We start from the raw sequence: 19,998 nt of genomic DNA, 5'->3' as shown, positions 1-19,998 counted from the left end.
GACCATATGCAAAAATTTGTTTATCCTGCTCCACCTCCCTCATCACTCAGTCTTATCCCCTCTCACGACGACGACGACCACTCTCTCTCTCTCTCTCTCTCTCTCTCTCTCTCTCTCTCTCTCTCTCTCTGCTCTTCATTTTTGAATTGCACTTACGATAATTCCTGGCTTATCATTCCTGGCTTATCGGCTGATGCCTTTGCCAGAACACTTTATTTTAAAGCTTTCTCTCTTGCACTTTATAGTCAGATTTATTTTTATTTCATTTTCTTTCTTGATTTGAGACCAACAATGCATTCTTCTCCCTTTAATCAAGTATTATTGTGTTACATAATGATTTGTTTGTCTCATTTACTATTGATGATGGAAATGTTTAAGGTGAATGCTATGTATGCTACTGTCTCTTGTCCATGTTAATTGTATCACACAAAAAGACAAAAAGTAGAAGTGTTCAGTCATTGAACAAACTTTCAGAAAAATCCTTCGATGAGCGTGCGTGCACGCACTCACGCCCCCCCCCCCCCCCCTCACACACACACACACACACACACACACACACACACACACACACACCCCTTGTGTGTTCAGACATCACATTGTAGCTGTACAGGTGTGTGTGTGTGTGTTTTCACTATCTTCAGCCCGTTACAGTTTCTTTCACTGAAAGCTACCAAGTTTTCATTCTTTCTGGTGTGCTTGTTGATGACACAAGGCTTCTATTATTGGGTGAGTAGTCTTCTTCACTCTTAAATTATTTGCACTCTACGATAACTCTCATTATCATATAAAAGATAAAGGAAATTGTTTTCAAATGGGCCATTGTTAAATTATTATAAAACAAATTTTACTAATATGTTTGATTAATAAAATTTGTATCTTTATTTGTCTAGGCTTAAAAGTGTCAGCAAAACTGAAGTGATGCTGATGAGAAGCAGATTGTTGCTGAACTTGGGCCTTGTTCTTGAGTGTCAGGAAGATGTGACAAAGGGTATTGAATACATAGAAAAGGTAACATTAATTGTTATTACCCATTTGCTGTGTGTTGTTAAGAAGTATGAGCTCTCAGTTTTCATTTCATGTACATCACCAGGGTGTATACGACCCGGGATAACCGGGAGATCCGGGAAAAACCCGGAAATTTTTTCATCCGGGAGAAAACCGGGAAAAACCCAGGAATTTTTCATTGTTTTTGTTTTCAGTTAAATTTTTGTAATTTTGACTGGCAAGAACCCCGATACTCTAACAAAGGATATTATTGTATCCCGCTACTTCAGAATAATACTGCAGCTATTAAACATTGGGGGGGGGGGGGGGGGGGAGGGAAGGAAACGGGGACATTACACAAATTATGGAACAATATGACGATTCCAGGTTTGTATAAAAATTTCGTACTACTACTTTTCGATCTCATACTTGAGAAACTGGAGTGTATGAATGAAGTGTGAAACTATTTCCTAACGTAAGGTTTTTGCTTGTAGTAGGCCTAATAGGCATTTGATATTGGTACTTTGTGAATTATATTCTTTCGTTACAAAAAATACCGTTTGTGCCAAAACAGTCTCATTTATTTGGTGTGTATTACAATTGTTGCAGTGTTAGAAAGGCCTATTTTGTTTTATCTAGCAGAGAGTGACAAAATAGACGTAATCAGATCGGGAAACCACACCCGTCTTGGGTCTTATTTGCATTAACAGCTTTTTCAGTATTAGACAATGACATTTCGACTGTTCATGTAGCAAAACGTTTGACGAACTTAGATGAGGTAATAGATTCTTTCACAGAAAGGATAGCACGCCATGGAAAGCTGTAGCAAGATTAGAGAGAAAAAAATTCTGGGAGCTAGGGATTGAAGAAATGTGTATTGTCTTGCTTGTCTCATGTCTTTACTGGGTTTCATCTACATCTACATTTTTATTTATACTCCGCAAGCCACCCAACGGTGTGTAGCGGAGGGCACTTTACGTGCCACTGTCATTACCTCCCTTTTCTGTTCCAGTCGCGTATGGTTCACGGGAAGAACGATTGTCTAAAAGCCTCCGTGCGCACTCGAATCTCTCTAATTTTACATTCGTGATCTCCTCGGGAGGTTTAAGTAGGGGGAAGCAATATATTCGATACCTCATCCAGAAACGCACCCTCTCGAAACCTGGTGAGCAAGCTACACCGCGATGCAGAGCGCCTCTCTTGCAGAGTCTGCCACTTGAGTTTGATAAACATCTCCGTAACGCTATCACGGTTACCAAATAACCCTGTAACGAAACGCGTCGCTCTTCTTTGGATCTTCTCTGTCTCCTCCGTCAACCCGATCTGGTACGGATCTCACATTGATGAGCAATACTTAAGTATAGGTCGAACGAGTGTTTTGTAAGCCACCTCCTTTGTTGATGGGTTACATTTTCTAAGGACTCTCCCAATGAATCTCTACCTGGTACCCGCCTTACCAACAATTAATTTTATGTGATCATTCCACTTCAAATCGTTCCACACGCATACTCCCAGATATTTTACAGAAGTAACTGCTACCAGTGTTTGTTCTGCTATCATATAATCATACAATAAAGGATCCTTCTTTCTATGTATTCGCAATACATTACATTTGTCTATGTGAAGGGTCAGTTTGTGTATCCTATATTTAATTTTATGTCACACAAAGCAGTAAGTTGTTAGCTGATAGGGAATAAAGAGTGCAAATTTTCTGAAGAGTTCTTTTTTTTAAAAAAAGAGGGACAGGATGCCAAATCGGCTGATTGTAAGCAGGAGAAGCACCACAGGACATTTTAATTTCCACTGTCCTGAATATGGTTTGATGGCATCCATTACAAAGTATACACGTTTCAATTCCACAGAGTGAAGTACAGTGACGTGCGATAGAAGAACGCTGTGTGAGGAGACGAGGCACTGCCCTTTGACACGCTTACAACCAAATAACATGTCTTACATTTCCTTGAACACATATGTTTTAAGCATCAGACTCTTCAGAGAGATGTGCGCTACAAAATGAACATATTTTTTAAAATTCGATTTTTTTAAAAAATTTTGACGTCCTATCTCAAATGCTTGAGGGAGTGGCAGGGTATTGCACCAGTTCGGAAATATCATAGATCCGGGTTTGATGCGCAGAGCAGTCTGAGTTACAGTGGGGAAGTGGGTAATCTCCTCGTGACCCGTGTTTACATTTAGTGATTTTGCTGTTTCCTCGTCGTTTACTGCTCTCACGTCAAATGAAAACAAAACAGATTTCTGATTTCCACCTTTCTCACAGTCAAGCATTAATTGCCTTGCAGAACAATGAAGTTATTTTTGTCGGTTTGCTAAAGAAATTTTTTTTATTGATCTTTTCCGCTGAGGCAGACAATGTATTTGAAACGAAGTGTTTAATCCCACGCACTGTTTGCTGCATTTCAAGTGCACGTTTTCAACTTGTAGCACATATGGCATTATGCCATAATAAAGAACCAAATATGAGATAACACAGTACTGGTACACCTAGAAAATTTGCATCCTGAAAACCACATTGAAAAACTTAATCTCAGGTCATGGCCTACTTAACTGGGAATATGGACATACGAATGTGCACTTTAAATGTGATGACTGTCATCTGGCGCTCTCTGGCAACTGCGGAAAAGAACCTATTTTTAACAGGTCACGGGAAAATATTCCGAATGGTGGTTTGAAAAGCGTTACCATCAAAGTACCATTCTGGCAGTTACAACGGAGCTATGTGCGATAGTGTACGATGAATTTCTTAAATCACAGAGCGTTTGACTCCCATTTAAAAATCAACTCTTTGATGACGAGCCATTTAGATGAATTTCGAGCTCAGAAGATCAGACATTTATGTTGTTATTAAAAATTTTACGGGCACATTTGTGTGATATATCTTAAATTGTAATAAGCGCATAAAAGACCAACATTGTATGTGAAAGCTTAGCTTCTCTTGCAGCGTATTAATCTTACAGACCAATATTATATGTGAAAGCTTTGGGTTTCGTGTAGCAACACTATGTATATTAATTTAAACCATTAACTTTTTCTGTTTGTGCGTGATGTTGCTATTGGCTGACTACATCACGTGTCCTATGCTCTGAATACCCGCTGTCATCGGCTGGCGAGATCACGTGACATGAGCTATGACTGGCTTACAAATGCGCATCACAATCTCGATTTCAATGCTTCGGAAAGTAACATGCGGTGTTTGGTGGAATTCGAATTTATACTTTCGTAATACGAAAATATGCAGCGTACCTGTTGCTGCACATCAAAGATCTTTCCAAAATGCGTTTTTCCCCTGTGTTTAGTTTTCTAAAGCGCCGGGAAATTCTACTCCCATGTATAAAACCATATTCATTCAAAGTACTTATAAGTTATAGAGTTCCGAGAGAAAATATACTGTCAGTTAACAGGGAAAAAGTATGTTTTCACCCAGGAGATAGTGTATTTTTAACCGGGAAATCTGGGAATATTTTTTCTTTGTCCACGTATACACCCTGATCACTGAAAAATCGAGAGTGTTTTGAACCCTAAATGGTATTGCCCAAAGTTGCTTTGGTTTTCAGTCATTTCTTGAAGAACAACTGCATTTGAAAAGTAATATCCAGTGTAGCTTTTCTACTTTGTCGTAACACAGATAGCACCTACGATATTGTTCATACAAATATCTAGCGTCAGCTATTTTTTTTCTCATTTTCATGATTGTTGACTCCATTATCAGGATAGTGCTAATTTTTGTTATCCTGGTTGCAGTTAATTTAACTTTGTGTTCATCATGGGAGTGCAAGTGCCATCATCATGTAACCTCTCTCCAATAGCTGCAGCTACCTTTCCTGCCAATTCAGACAGTCACTGCTAACAGTCACCTGCTATGTTATTTGTTTGGAACATTCTCACATTGTGATTGGATCAGTCACACCAGTATACAGGGTGTAACTTAAATTCCCCTTACAGACATTGAGGATTTGTAGTGGGGACCAAGACTGTTAAGTTTAGCATAGGAACTCACGCCCAGAAACATACCGTTATCCTGCCGCACGCAAAATATCACAACACACATTCAAATCTCCTGCATTTTTCGCACCACTGATTAGGTTATTACGTATGTCATTCACTGACCACCTGATGTCCCGTCCCCACTACAGGTTTGTTTACATGCCAGTCAGTTGATTTGCCCAGAGAGGTTTGTATGTGCTCTTGTGCTTGCGGTCTTTGTTGATACTGTATTGTTGTACAGTAGTAATTACTCACTACAGTAATGAATGCAAGCTGCACTTGAATTTCATATGTAGTGTTTTGCTGTTGACCATGGTGAACTACACACTTGCAGGATATGCCGACATGATGTTAGTGTCAGACAGAGATTGGTACAATGGGAGGGCTGCTTGTTAGTAGTATGCAGAATATTTTCCACACTGCCAGACACCTTCAAACTTCCTCTTTGCTACAGTATACCAGTGGGCCTCGGAGAAAGATACATTCACCCCTAGCAGGGCTACTGGTGCTCCATGGCACTATCACACGCCCGAATTTGAAGAGACTCCCTGCGGGAGACTCCCTGTGGTAGACTCCCTGCGGTAGAAGATGATTTGACAATGAGTACTAGAAACATAGTACATAGACTGAATGTGAATCACCAAACTGTTCAGGATGTTCTGCATGGGCAGCTGCTACACCAGTACCACCCCCAGAAAGTGGATATTGTGTCACAAGCCCACTTCTGCAATTGATTCTTGCACTGTTATGTGGACCAGCCCAACTTAACAGTGATGGATCCTTTTCACGACTGAAACCAAGTTAACCAGAGAGAGTGTCCTATCCACCCAGATGTTACCGAGTTTGTTTTGACTTCGCTGCAGGAGTTGGCTGGGAATTCCAACAGTCATGTGTGGGATGATGAAAAATCCACGTGCTGTGCACCCTCATGGGTTTCAGGAACAATACAGTCTGAACATTTTGGCAGGGTTCCTGGATGGACAAGTGATTGGGCTATAGCTTCTTCCACCCCATCTCACAGGTGCCTCATTTTTCATGTGCAGTCCAATTTGGGCATCAGTGTATAGATCTTGGTGGCCCAGTTGCTTGGCCTCCATGTTATCCCAACTCCAATCCATGAGACTGCCACCTGCAGAGTCACATGAAATCCTTGATTTATGAAACTCCTGTGGCACCTGAGGAAGACCTGCTGGATTATGACTGCGGCAGATGGTGGAGGACAAGGGACTGGTGACTGTGAGTACAGTATGGGGTCTAACAACCCTACCACAACAAAGGTCAAAATTTAATAATGATTGTGGTGTTGCTCATGCTGCTAAATACTGCATTTTCGGGCAACAACAAAGTTATTATGTGGCAGGTGTCATTAGAGCACAGTTAATAAAGTCATTTCATGTAATAATGAATAAACTAGGCACTCATCTTTTCGTGTTTCCACGCTGGTCTCGTTGTAAAATCATGGCTCAATAGTCGAAAATCTAGGTGGTGATGATTCCAAGCTCGGATACAAAGAGGCCTAGGTTTTATTCTGCTATATTCAAAAGTTTTGTAGATGTGCTTCACAAACCATTCTTGAAGATTACACTTTTGCAGGACAATCGTGATGTAAAAAAGTAATCAGCACTCCGAATTTAAGTTACACTTCTTTTTTATTACTTTTGCTGCAATATCATGTAACACACAAAACATCACTTCACAATACAAAACATACTTGAAAACATCGTCCCCACTGTTAAAGTTCACATTTTATAAGCTGACTACAATATACGTCTTTTCAACATGATGTCCAAGACTTGACCTTCTCAAGGTCCAACTCTCTAACTAACTAATAATCGCTTACGCGCCCAAAAATCGGAGTTACAAAAACTTCAAAGATCATAGTGGCAAAAGAAAGAATACACATAAGAATAATATCATTGCAATATAAACATATTGATGTATCAAAGTACCTCTACATTAATGAAATCAAATCTGAAGGTTGTATCAGAAATATGTTAACTACTTTACGGAAACACAGTAGAATTTTACTGGTATCAAGAGGTTCAGATGAGGTGCCTTAATGGTAACGTAATTCAAGTACCTGTGTTGACGTCAGTGGTTCTCACATTGAGCTTACTTGTAAGTAGATCCAGAGGACAAGGAGCAGGAGTCTGAGAGCAATGTGTGTCGTAGTATTTTGAATGTAGTGGGAAAACTGCGTTTCCAGCCATGTGTTCCTACGCTAAACTTAACTGTCTTGGTCCCCATTATAAGTTCTCAAAAGCTGTAAAGGGGATTTATTTACACCCTGTATAAATTATTAAGGCATTAATTGTATGACCTCACATACTTTACTCATCCTATTGGTCTCGTACAAAAAAAGTTATCTTTAGCACATATTGAAACCACATACTTTGCTGTGGAAATGGCACTTGCTGTAATAGGAATTTAGTGTGCATTGTTCCCATATGCGTTACTGATGTTTAAGTTACCAAGGTGATGTCAAACCTTGAGATCTGCAGCATCTTCAAGTCATATGATAATTTCCATTCTACACTTTTTGATCATGTGTCCAAGCAAGGTGGCCCTATGTTAAGAATTTGGAGGATGGTGGTCAAAATATCTGTCAGGCATCTGATATTGTGGTTTCTCTAAATTGCTTAAGGCAAATGCTGGGATGATACTTTTGAAGAGAAGCTTGTGCTTTGCTCCTAATAGCCTCGCTTTCTGAACCTCGAACCCTAATCTTCCTTCCATTGTTGATCATACAATTTATGAAACATAGTACTCTATGACAATAATCATTATTTGTCTTCTTTTTTGTTTTTACACATTTAGTTCTTTAAGACCGAATTGAGGAGCAAAACTCCATGATCATGGGATGAAATTAACATAGGTATAATAAAATGTGGGAGAACCCTATGCAGATGACAAGCTGTGAATATATACAGGGTGTTCTATAAGTAACTATGCAGTTCATAACTTGCCATATTAAAGTCATGGAAGTTAGAAGAGATGCTGGAAGTGATCCCCATGAACTTGAAGACACAGTTGCACACGTTTCTGCATGTTCTTGAAGACATTGTGCAGATCGTCGGGAGTGATGTTCTGAATGCCACGTGTCAATGCAGGTTGGAGTTCTTGTATGGTGTGCGGATTGCCTTCGTAGGCTTTCCCTTCAACATACCTGATAGAAACTAATTTGGTGGAACGAAGTTGGGTGAACGTGGAGGCCAGACTCCTCAAGAGATGATGCGGTCACTGAAGGTGTCCCTTAAAAAGTTCACCGCCTTCTGGTGGGTGGTAAGTGCAGTCACCCCATCCTGCTGGAACCAGGAACAAATGTCGTATATCAGCCGTCATGTAAACACTGTTCAATCTTCTGTATTGGCATGACTACCGTCAAGTTATCAGTTAGTATGAATGGGCATAGACAGGGGGTATATACTGGCAACATGAACTATTCTGTTGTAGAGAATGCTCTACAACGTGAAAGTTGTGACCTTGGTCCCTCACTACCATATGCACCATCTGGGCTCTCCTTCAGGCACCAGTTTCTCAGAATTCCACAGGTGGGAACTGGTGTTACAAAATGTCCTTGGTTCTCACTACCCATCTGGCCTTAATTTGCATTAATTATTTTCTTTAATTTCCTCAGTCTCAGCATTTTTCCTCAGAAACTATTGCTTTTTTCATTTCCTTTTAGTTTTCTACAATTTTTTATTTTCTGAGGTGTCTATTCCCTCCTCTCACCACCTCTCCTACACATAAAGCACTTAGCTTTCTGATCTTATTAATTCTGGGACAAAGTTTTGTAAGTGATCTCTGTCTTGCTTATTACGCTATGTTCCACCTTTAAGCTCTCCAGTTTTCAAATCTCATCTGTTGCAGTCCCTAACAGTCAGTCTTCCATCGCATCCCCTTTGGTAAGTCTTCCCCAACTCGAGGTTCTGGGTGATTTTTCCAAACTCTTTCCATTTTCTAAATGTCGCCAGTCCTTTTGATCTTGATTCCCCTTCAACCCTTCTGTCAGAAGGAGTAGCCACTGGCTCCAAAAACTTGCACATTTCTTTAACCTTTTTATATGTTCTCTTCTGCTGCTGTATAGTGAGTAGCTTTTTTATCTGTCCGGGAGATGTATTTCATGTAGAAATCTTGGAAAGCAGTTTTCTAAGAGAGTTATAAGATTCCCTGTGGAAAGTTTTTATTTAATTCACCTGCTTTAGTTAGAAAGCAGTTGTTAAATACTGTACATATATCTGAATTATTGGCAGCCAAAAACATTTTTATTGTGTATTTACCTTATTTCCTTGACCTTGAGCTGTTGCTTAGACACTTCATTCACAGCTGACCATACATTCTTTTAGAATTAGCTATTCTGTGTGCATACCCCACATTTTTTGCTTTCCTAGTGACATAAACACCTTACAGTATTGTTTATAATGGACTATTGTAGCTCCATTGTTGCTATCCCTAACTTTTTGAAGTAATTCTCTACATGAAATCCTTGTCCCATCAGTCAGCCATCCATATTGCCTGTTAGTGCCAGTATCCTGTTTTAAACTTTCTAATGGAGAACAACTTTTAAAGTGCATGAGAATTGTGTTGAGGAAAACTTTATATTTATCATCTATATTAAGTGCACGATGAACTTCTCACTACTCTTGTTCTTTAATGAGATTTAAAAGAGTCTTTTGCCACTAGATTAACATTTATAAATAGTTTAAATGTAGTGTGTGTATGTGTGTGTGTGTGTGTGTGTGTGTGTGTGTGTGTGTTAAAAATTCAAACACACAAATCTGTTTTATTGTTAAAAATTGTGTGTCACTGTCTGAAAGGCCATTTATTCTTTTACAAACAGAATGTCCCTTTAGCAATAAACAATGAACAAAAATGTTATATACTGTAGAATTCTCTCTAGCTTGAATAGAAATGTCCTGAAATCAGAGTTAGGGGACCTGTAGATAACTATAATTAAAAATATAGTTTAACTTAATTCAAATGCCACAACACAAGATTCAGTGACCTGTTCAGTGCAGTGCTTTGATACATCAGTAGAATCAAATGGAGTACCGTTTTTCATATAATTGTCCTCTCTCAAATTCTGCAAAGAACACTTTGAACAATAACTAGCTAGTCTGTATCACAGTACAGGAAGCCTCTGACTTTTTGCATGGTGTAAGTGGTGCTCTGATACACCAGTAATGGCAGAGTCAACGTCAGCAAGTAGCCCATGTAGTTTATTTCTAATATCTCTTACAGCTGACTACAGTCTAGAAATGGTGCAGCTCTAACACCAATTATTACAACAATTTTACCATGAGTGCTCCTACCAACTCCCACTAAACTGTCAGCCATAAGCTTTGCCATCCTTCCCTTACCATACCTATTGAGATGCAGGTAATGCCTAGTGAAGCCTGTTCTATTGATAGACTCAGCTAGCACCACTGCAGTGTGAGCTATAATCTCCATCATCAGTGCTTCTCAAGTCCCTGTTAGTACATGTAACAGCGGTATTAAGATTAGGCCAATCATATGCTGAAACAATTGCAGGAGGTGCACATTTGTGCCACTGGTTTGAGTAGCTGTCTTTTCCTGGTCATCCTATCCCTGTCGCTATCAAGACTATTCCCAGCTCCACCCACAATCTTTATCTGACTTTCTTTCATGAAGTTCCTAAGTAACTCCCCTATGCTGTCAGTCACAATGCTAGTGATCTGGTACTCCCTTTCCAACACTTCGTGCAGCTGTTGGCTTACACCTGAGAACTACCTAACAGAAGCATCTTCTTTCTGTTTGAAGTTACAATGGACTGAGGCTTCTTAACTGTCGAGGCCTGCTGCATGTTTCCTACACCTATGTGTACAAGAGACTCCTGTCGTTTTAACTCTGGCACTTGGTCATGTCTGTTGGTGATACACCAAATGAAACTATGTAAATACAGTGAAACCCCGTGTTTACCCTCTTTTAGGTACTTTAAAAAATGGCGTAAAATGTAGAAAATAACTTTTTAAGCACCAAAAGTTATGTTTATAACCTCCCCTTGCATTTTCATGGTTTGTGTATAATATATGTAAATAATAGAAATCAAAATACTTATTTATTATCCAATAAAGATTATCTGAATTTTGTACTATGTTTAGCCACTGACGTAAATGGATCTGGTAACTGCCTGTGTAGTAGAAATGTTTGACTTAATTTCAACCATCATATTTAACATTTTTGGAAAGCCTGCAATTGTGTAATTCATTATTTAAATGATGACAGACTGCTCCAGTTATGTAATTTTTTATGTGCTTAGCACAATGTTTTTTGAGAATTTATTTTCATTGTCAAGCACAAATATTTACCTAAGTATTTTGTGTGATGTTCACATTTGTGTTGTTCTGCATCTGTTGCACTGTAGTTGTCTTATTGATTCTTTGCATTCAAGTAAGACTTTAATAAACTGTCACACCAACACAAATTATACTGTTAAAAACATAGGCAATCCAAAATGTTGTATATGGTTATGAAAATATCTATGTTCAAAGACAATTAATAAGCTTTTCACTTACCTATCGCAGTTATGGAAGCCATACCCCCAACATTTTTTACGAAGACTACATCCCCGACTTGAATGTTGCCCGCACAACACCCCTTGTTTTGCGCCGCTTTCCTGCTATGGGTGCACTGAATATTAGCCTTGGCCTTTCACCAAGCATCCTGGATAGACTTGGCGGAGGGGTTGTCCGGCAACAGGTTCACCAAGGAAGAATTAAAGGGATAAGATAACATAAGCGAAGTGGGAGTAGTCTGATGGATTTCATGCCTAGCAATATAGAGAGCAAGATTTAACCAGGGCAAGGTGCATTCCAACTAGTTTGAGCTTCAGAGTGGAAGGCAATAAGCAAGAATTTCAAATTATAATTGACCCATTCCTTGAATGATGGCTGGGGATAATAGGGCTTAGTGGTGACATGTTTAACCCCAGAATGGAAATAAAAGTTACGAAACTCCCTAGAAGTAAAAGCAGGAGCAGTATCACTCACAAGAACTTTTGGGGGGGGACCACCAAATGAAAATTCTACTCAAATGGCTAGTACTCTGTGCAACTGCAACACACCTATTATGCAACAACCTGCTAAATTTGCTAAACCCATCAACAATGACAAAAATATATCAATACTCACCCTGGATAGGAGGCAGAGGACTGATGTAATTGATAAAGAGGAGTTCCATGGGCATCTTGGCTTGAGTAGAGGATTTGGTTTGGCCATCTGGCTATCCTGACACTGAGAAGTCATCCTCCTAACATCTCAATACAATGAAGGCTAGGTAAGGGGTTCCTGTATTTTATGGTTAGTGCTTAAATACTGCCGGGATCAAGATGGCCAGGAGGCAGATCTTCACCACTTGATTCTGACCCACACTATGACACCAGATGTTCCTTTTCAACTCATACTCTAGGACCGATGTGCCAGACGCTAACTGTCCCCTGATATGCCGTAGCTCGGGGTCATCCTCTTGATGCCCAACTGAATCACCAAATAGTGCAGGAATATCGGTAAGAACAAAATTAACCTGCTGCTCCTCCATCTCAGCGATATCTAGAGAGCACTTTTCTTCTTCTTGCTATTCAAGCATGTGACTCAGGGTGTTGGCTACAACATTATCACACCATTTTAAGTGGTGCACGTTGAACTCAAAGGTTCAAATTCTGACTGCCCATCACACAATGCATCCAATTGTACGAGGACGGTACAGAACCCAACTGAGAGCATGATTGTTGGTCTCTAATGTAAACTCTCGATGTTCCATATAGTATTTAAACATCTCAAGGGTGAAAAGAATAGCAAGCACCTCCAGTTGACAGTGATAAAAATCAGGAAATGTAGGCCAGTGGTCATCGCTCACCCTCTTACTCCAGAAGAAGAATGGCAGCCACCCCAGAGTTAGAGGAGTGTGTCTGAACAACAAAGAGCAAGTTGAAATCAGGTATGGCCAAAACCAGAGCGTTACTTAAGGCAACCTTGAAAGAGTCAAAGGCAGCTTGCTAACTGCCTGTCTACATCTGCATCTACATTTATACTCTGCAAGCCACCCAACTGTGTGTGGCGGAGGGCACTTTATGTGCCACTGTCATTATCTCCCTTTCCTGTTCCAGTCGTGTATGGTTCACGGGAAGAACGACTGCCGGAAAGCCTCCTTGCGGGCTCGAATCTCTCTAATTTTACATTCGTGATCTCCTCGGGAGGTATAAGTAGGGGGAAGCAATATATTCGATACCTCATCCAGAAATGCACCCCCTCGAAACTGGGCAGCAAGCTAAACCGCGATGCAGAGCGCCTCTCTTGCAGAGTCTGTCACTTGAATTTGCTAAACATCTCCATAACGCTATCACACTTACCAAATAACCCTGTGATGAAATGCACCGCTCTTTTTTGGATCTTCTGTATCTCCTCTGTCAACCCAACCTGGTACGGATCCCACACTGATGAGCAATACTCAAGTATAGGTCGAACGAGTGTTTTGTAAGCCACCTCCTTTGTTGATAGACTACATTTTCTAAGGACTCTCCCAATGAATTTCAACTTGGCACCCGCCTTACCAACAATTAATTTTATATGTTCATTCCACTTCAAATTGTTCTGTACGCATACTCCCAGATATTTTACAGAAGTAACTGCTACCAGTGTTTGTTCCGCTATCATATAATCATACAATAAAGGATCCTTCTTTCTATGTATTCACAATACATTACACTTGTCTATGTTAAGGGTCAGTTGCCATTCCCTGCACCAAGCGCCTATCTGCTGCAGATCTTCCTGCATTTCACTGCAATTTTCTAATGCTGCAACTTCTCTGTATACTACAGCATAATCTGCGAAAAGCTGCGTGGAACTTCCGACACTCTCTACTAGGTCATTTATATATATATTGTGAGAGGCAATGGTCTCATAACACTCCCCTGTGGCACGCCAGAGGTTACTTTAATGTCTGTAGATATCTCTCCATGAGAACAACATGCTGTGTTCTGTTTGCTAAAAGAGTCTTCAATCCAGCCACACAGCTGGTCTGATATTCTGTAGGCTCTTACTTTGTTTATCAGGCAACAGTGCAGAACTGTATTAAACGCCTTCCGGAAGTCAAGGAAAATGGCATCTACTTGGGAGCCTGTATCTAATATTCTCTGGGTCTCATGAACAAATAAAGTGAGTTGGGTCTCACACGATCGCTGTTTCCGGAATCCATGTTGATTCCTACAGAGTAGATTATGGGTTTCCAGAAATGACATGATACGTGAGCAAAAAACATGTTGAAAAATTCTACAACAGATCGATGTCAGAAATATAGGCCTATAGTTTTGCGCATCTGCTCGATGACCCTTCTTGAAAACTGGAACTACCGGTGCAGATCATTTGGAACCTTCCGTTCCTCTAGAGACTTGCGGTACACGGCTGTGAGAAGGGGGGCAAGTTCTTTCGCGTACTCTGTCTAGAATCAAATTGGTATCCCATCAGGTCCAGTGGACTTTCCCCTGTTGAGTGATTTCAGTTGCTTTTCTATTCCTTGGACGTTTATTTCGATGTCGGCCATTTTTTCATTCGTGCGAGGATTTAGAGAGGGAACTGCAGCGTGGTCTTCCTCTGTGAAACAGCTTTGGAAAAAAGGTGTTTAGTATTTCAGCTTTATGCATCTCATCCTCTGTTTCAATGCCACTATCATCCCAGAGTGTCTGGATATGCTGTTTCGATCCACTTACTGATTTAACGTAAGACCAGAACTTCCAAGGATTTTCTGTCAAGTCGGTACATAGAATTTTACTTTCGAATTCACTGAATGCTTCACGCATAGCCCTCCTTACGCTAACTTTGACATCGTTTAGCTTCTGTTTGTCTTAGAGGTTTTGGCTGAATTTAAATTTGCAGTGAAGCTCTCTTTGCTTTCGTAGTAGTTTCCTAACTTTGTTGTTGAACCACGGTGGGTTTTTCCCGCCCCTCACAGTTTTACTCGACACGTACCTGTCTAAAACGCATTTTATGATTGCCTTGAACTTTTTCCATAAGCACTCAACATTGTCAGTGTCGGAACAGAAATTTTCGTTTTGATCTGTTAGGTAGTCTGAAATCTGCCTCCTATTACTCTTGCTAAACAGATAAACCTTCCTCCCTTTTTTTATATTCCTATTTACTTCCATATTCAGAGATGCTGCAATGGCCTTATGATCACTGATTCCCAGTTCTGCGCTTACAGCGTCGAAAAGTTCGGGTCTGTTTGTTATCAGTAGGTCCAAGTTGTTATCTCCAGGAGTCGGTTCTCTGTTTAATTGCTTGAGGTAATTTTCGGATAGTGCACTCAGTATAATGTCACTCGTTGCTCTGTCCCCCATTCGGATCTCCGGGTGGGGACTACTCAAGAGGACGTCATTATCAGGAGAAAGAAAACTGGCATTCTACGGATCGGAGCGTGGAATGTCAGATCACTTAATCGGACGGGTAGGTTAGAAAATTTAAAAAGGGAAGTGGACAGGTTAAAGTTAGATATAGTGGGAATTAGTGAAGGTCGGTGGCAGGAGGAACAAGACTTTTGGTCAGGTGAATACGGGGTTATAAATACAAAATCAAATAGGGGTAATGCAGTAGTTGGTTTAATAATGAATAAAAAATAGGAGTGCGGGTAAGCTACTATAAACAGCATAGAGAATGCATTATTGTGGCCAAGATAGACACGAAGCCCATCCCTACTACAGTAGTACAAATTTTTATGCCAACTATCTCTGCAGATGATGAAGAAATCAATGAAATGTGTGATGAGATAAAAGAAATTATTCAGGTAATGAAGGGAGACGAAAATTTAATAGTCATGTGTGACTGGAATTCGAGAGTAGGAAAAGGGAAAGAAGGAAACATAGGTGAATATGGATTGGGGGTAAGAAATGAAAGAGGAAGCCGTCTGGTAGAATTTTGCACAGAGCATAACTTAATCATACCTAACACTTAGTTCAAGAATCATAAAAGAAGGTTATATACATGGAAGAATCCTGAAGACACTAGAAGGTATCAGATAGATTATATAATGGTAAGACAGAGATTTAGGAACCAGGTTTTAAATTGTAAGACATTTCCAGGGGCAGATGTGGACTCTGACCATAATCTATTGGTTATGAACTTTAGATTAAAACTGAAGAAACTGCAAAAAGGTGGAAATTTAAGGAGATGGGACCTGGATAAACTGACTAAACCAGAGGTTGCACGGAGTTTCAGGGAGAGCACAAGGGAACAATTGACAGGAATGGGGGAAAGAAGTACAGTAGAAGAAGAATGGGTAGCTCTGAAGGATGAAGTAGTGAAGACAGCAGAGGATCAAGTAGGTAAAAAGACGAGGGCTAGTAGAAATCCTTGGGTAACAGAAGAAATATTGAATTTAATTGATGAAAGGAGAAAATATAAAAATGCAGTAAATGAAGCAGGCAAAAAGGAATACAAACGTCTCAAAAATGAGATTGGCAGGAAGTGCAAAATGGCTAAGCAGGGGTGGCTAGAGGACAAATGTAATGATGCAGAGGCTTATCTTTCTAGGGGTAAGATAGATACTGCTTACAGGAAAATTAAAGAGACCTTTGGAGAAAAGAGCCACTTGTATGAATATCAAGAGCACAGATGGAAACCCAGTTCTAAGCAAAGAAGGGAAAGCAGAAAGGTGGAAGGAGTATGTAGAGGGTTTATACAAGGGCGATGTACTTGAGGTACTTGAGGACAATATTATGGAAATGGAAGATGATGTAGAAGAAGATGAAATGGGAGATATGTTACTGCGTGAAGAGTTTGACAGAGCACTGATTGACCTAAGTCGAAACAAGGCCTCGGGAGTAGACAACATTCCATAGAACTACTGATGGCCTCGGGAGAGCCAGTCCTGACAACTCTACCATCTGGTGAGCAAGATGTATGAGACAGGCGAAATACCGTCAGACTTCAAGAAGAATATAATAATTCCAATCCTAAAGAAAGTTGGTGTTGACAGATGTGAAAATTACTGAACTATCAGTTTAATAAGTCACAGCTGCAAAATACTAACACGCATTCTTTACAGACGAATGGAAAAACTGGTAGAAGCCAACCTCGGGGAAGATCAGTTTGGATTCCGTAGAAATATTGGAACATGTGAGGCAATACTGACCCTACGACTTACCTTAGGAGAAAGATTAAGGAAAGGCAAACCTACATTTCTAGCATTTGTAGACTTAGAGAAAGCTTTTGACAATGTTGAATGGAATACTCTCTTTCAAATTCTAAAGGTGGCAGGGGTAAAATACAGGGAGCGAAAGGCTATTTACAATTTGTACAGAAACCAGATGGCAGTTATAAGAGTCGAGGGGAATGAAAGGGAAGCAGTGGTTGGGAGGGGAGTGAGACAGAGTTGTAGCCTCTCCTCGATGTTATTCAATCTGTATATTGAGCAAGCAGTAAAGGAAACAAAATAAAAATTTGGAGTAGGTATTAAAATCCATGGAGAAGAAATAAAAACTTTGAGGTTCGCCGATGACATTGTAATTCTGTCAGAGACGGCAAAGGACTTGGAAGAGCAGTTGAACAGAATGGACTGTGTCTTGAAAGGAGGATGTAAGATGAACATCAACAAAAGCAAAATGAGGATAATGGAATGTAGTTGAATTAAGTCGGGTGATGCTGCGGGAATTAGATTAGGAAATGAGACACTTAAAGTAGTAAAGGAGTTTTGCTATTTGGGGAGCAAAATAACTGATGATGGTCGAAGTAGAGAGGATATCAAATGTAGACTGGCAATTGCAAGGAAAGCGTTTCTGAAGAAGAGAAATTTGTTAGCATCGAGTATAGATTTAAGTGTCAGGAAATCGTTTCTGAAAGTATTTGTATGGAGTGTAGCCATGTATGGAAGTGAAACATGGACGATAAATAGTTTGGACAAGAAGAGAATAGAAGCTTTCGAAATGTGGTGCTACAGAAGAATGCTCAAGATTAGATGGGTAGATCACATAACTAATGAGGAGGTATTGAATAGAATTGGGGAGAAAAGGAGTTTGTGGCACAACTTGACAAGAAGAAGGGACCGGTTGGTAGGACATGTTCTGAGGCATCAAGGGATCACAAATTTAGCATTGGAGGGCAGCGTGGAGGGTAAAAATCGTAGAGGGAGACCAAGAGATGAATACACTAAGCAGATTCAGAAGGATGTAGGTTGCAGTAAGTACTGGAAGATGAAGAAGCTTGCACAGGATAGAGTAGCATGGAGAGCTGCATCAAACCAGTCTCAGAACTGAAGACCACACAACAACAACAACAACAACAACAACAACAACACAACACAACACAACACAACACCTTGAGAATTAATTGCTTCTCACTAAGTTTCACTTCCTATAATGAGATACCACGTAATTATTAGAAAATCTACATTTTTAAGTACAAGGTTGTGTGACAGAAGAGCGATGCAAAAATTTTATGCAATACCTATGCTTCAACCCAACAGGTACCACACGAAGGATCTATGTGACAAACAATTTAACAATTCGGCTTATCATATTTTCTATTTGATTTACAGTTTGCTTGGTATTACACCAGTCACCAAAGAAATGAAAACTTAATGAAACAATGACCTTAACATTTACATTCAGTTCCCCAAAAGATCACAGACACACGCACAGATATATTCATTTCAAAAAGTACATGATTAAAAAAGAAAGCCAAGACAGGTACAGTGTTGTGTCAAGCATCCCCCCCCCCCCCTTGCCCTCCCAGCTCCCCCTTGCCCCCCTCCCCCCAGCCGACCTTTCCACTGCTACCTGAGAACTGTTGATCAAGTGGCGGCGCAACCCACAGCCTCAGAACCCAACCAACTGCACCCAGGTGGTTACTTAGTGTAAATCAGATATAGATACCTTCCAGATAATCATGACAATTCGGCACATGGTGCTAGTAACTGCTAGTATTACCCACAACTGGAGCTTAAGCACACAGGAAGATTGAGCCAGTAGTTTTTAGAGTTCTAATTGCCATAAAGGCAGGTAAGGCACATAAGCAGACAGCAATATGCTGGGGAAGATAATAGAAAGGAACACTTTGCAAACCTCACGCTGTCCCCAAATTCACTCAACAGAAGTAAGGCAAATCACCATATTTCTAAGACGCCGCAACTACGTCTTAACCAAGGCATCACAATCTCGGACTTCCACAAACATTAATTCTGGGAATGTAAAAGTGGGGTTTTACTGTATATTTTTCTCTTAGCAGCCTTCTTACTAACTGTCAGTTCCCCAGCCCCCTTTTCCCTTATCATCTTGTCTAGCTCCTCCCTGTTTGTTTTCTAACTGTACCTGAAGGGCACAAATATGCTGCTGCACCTCCATTAACTTAGTCTTGCTACATATCGTGCAGTTCCAGGAGAGGATCTCCATAAAATGCCCACTGTATTCCCCCTTAAGAAAACACTTCCCATAAATGTCACACTTTAACCCACTACTTGAGAACCTACAACGGAGTTCACACTACTCACACAGTTAAATCTTTTACAGTTGTTGAGCCATATCCTTCTCCAGAGAAGAAATTACACACACACACACACACACACACACACACACACACACACACACATTCTCAGAAGCAAGCACATCTTACGCACGCATTCCCGCTGTAGTGGCCGGAGACAGTGATCATGTGTGTGTAAGGTATGCTTATTTGTGTGACTGTGCATGTGTATTCTTTTCTGAAGGTCATTTCTTGTGCCTGCCTGCAACTCAGTGTGTCATCTTTGCAGTGACTAGCTATCTGTCCTTTTCACAATATTTAAAATGAGTGTTTCACCTGTCCACTGGTAGACGCAGCAAAAATTTGATACTGCACAGTAAATGAACTTTCTGAAAGTTTCTTCTACAGACATTTCACAAGAAATATGGTTAAAAATTACTAAAAATAATAACTCACTATAATGCACAATCAAATTTAACACTACTTAGCTATCACATTTGCACCAGCTGCCAACTGCTCACCATGAAATGTAAATGCAGCTGAGAAA

The 19,998-nt window shown here is 40.2% G+C and overlaps 1 protein-coding gene across 4 annotated transcripts in view; it reads left to right on the top strand.

The window, feature by feature from the left end:
* LOC124607036 (tonsoku-like protein) overlaps positions 1 to 19,998 on the top strand; it is a 276,592-nt gene that overhangs the window by 44,767 nt on the left and 211,827 nt on the right. For all 4 annotated transcript variants that reach the window (XM_047139207.1, XM_047139205.1, XM_047139204.1 and 1 more), the window contains one exon: positions 891 to 1,008. In XM_047139207.1, coding sequence (XP_046995163.1) covers positions 891 to 1,008 — 118 coding nt within the window. The remainder of the gene's footprint in view (positions 1 to 890; positions 1,009 to 19,998) is intronic.

The sequence above is a fragment of the Schistocerca americana genome, chromosome 3 (genome assembly GCF_021461395.2).
Source record: "Schistocerca americana isolate TAMUIC-IGC-003095 chromosome 3, iqSchAmer2.1, whole genome shotgun sequence".
Taxonomy (NCBI): Eukaryota; Metazoa; Arthropoda; class Insecta; order Orthoptera; family Acrididae; genus Schistocerca; species Schistocerca americana.
The sequence above is the reverse complement of the archived record's forward strand: the minus strand, read 5'-3'. Positions and strand labels throughout refer to the sequence as shown.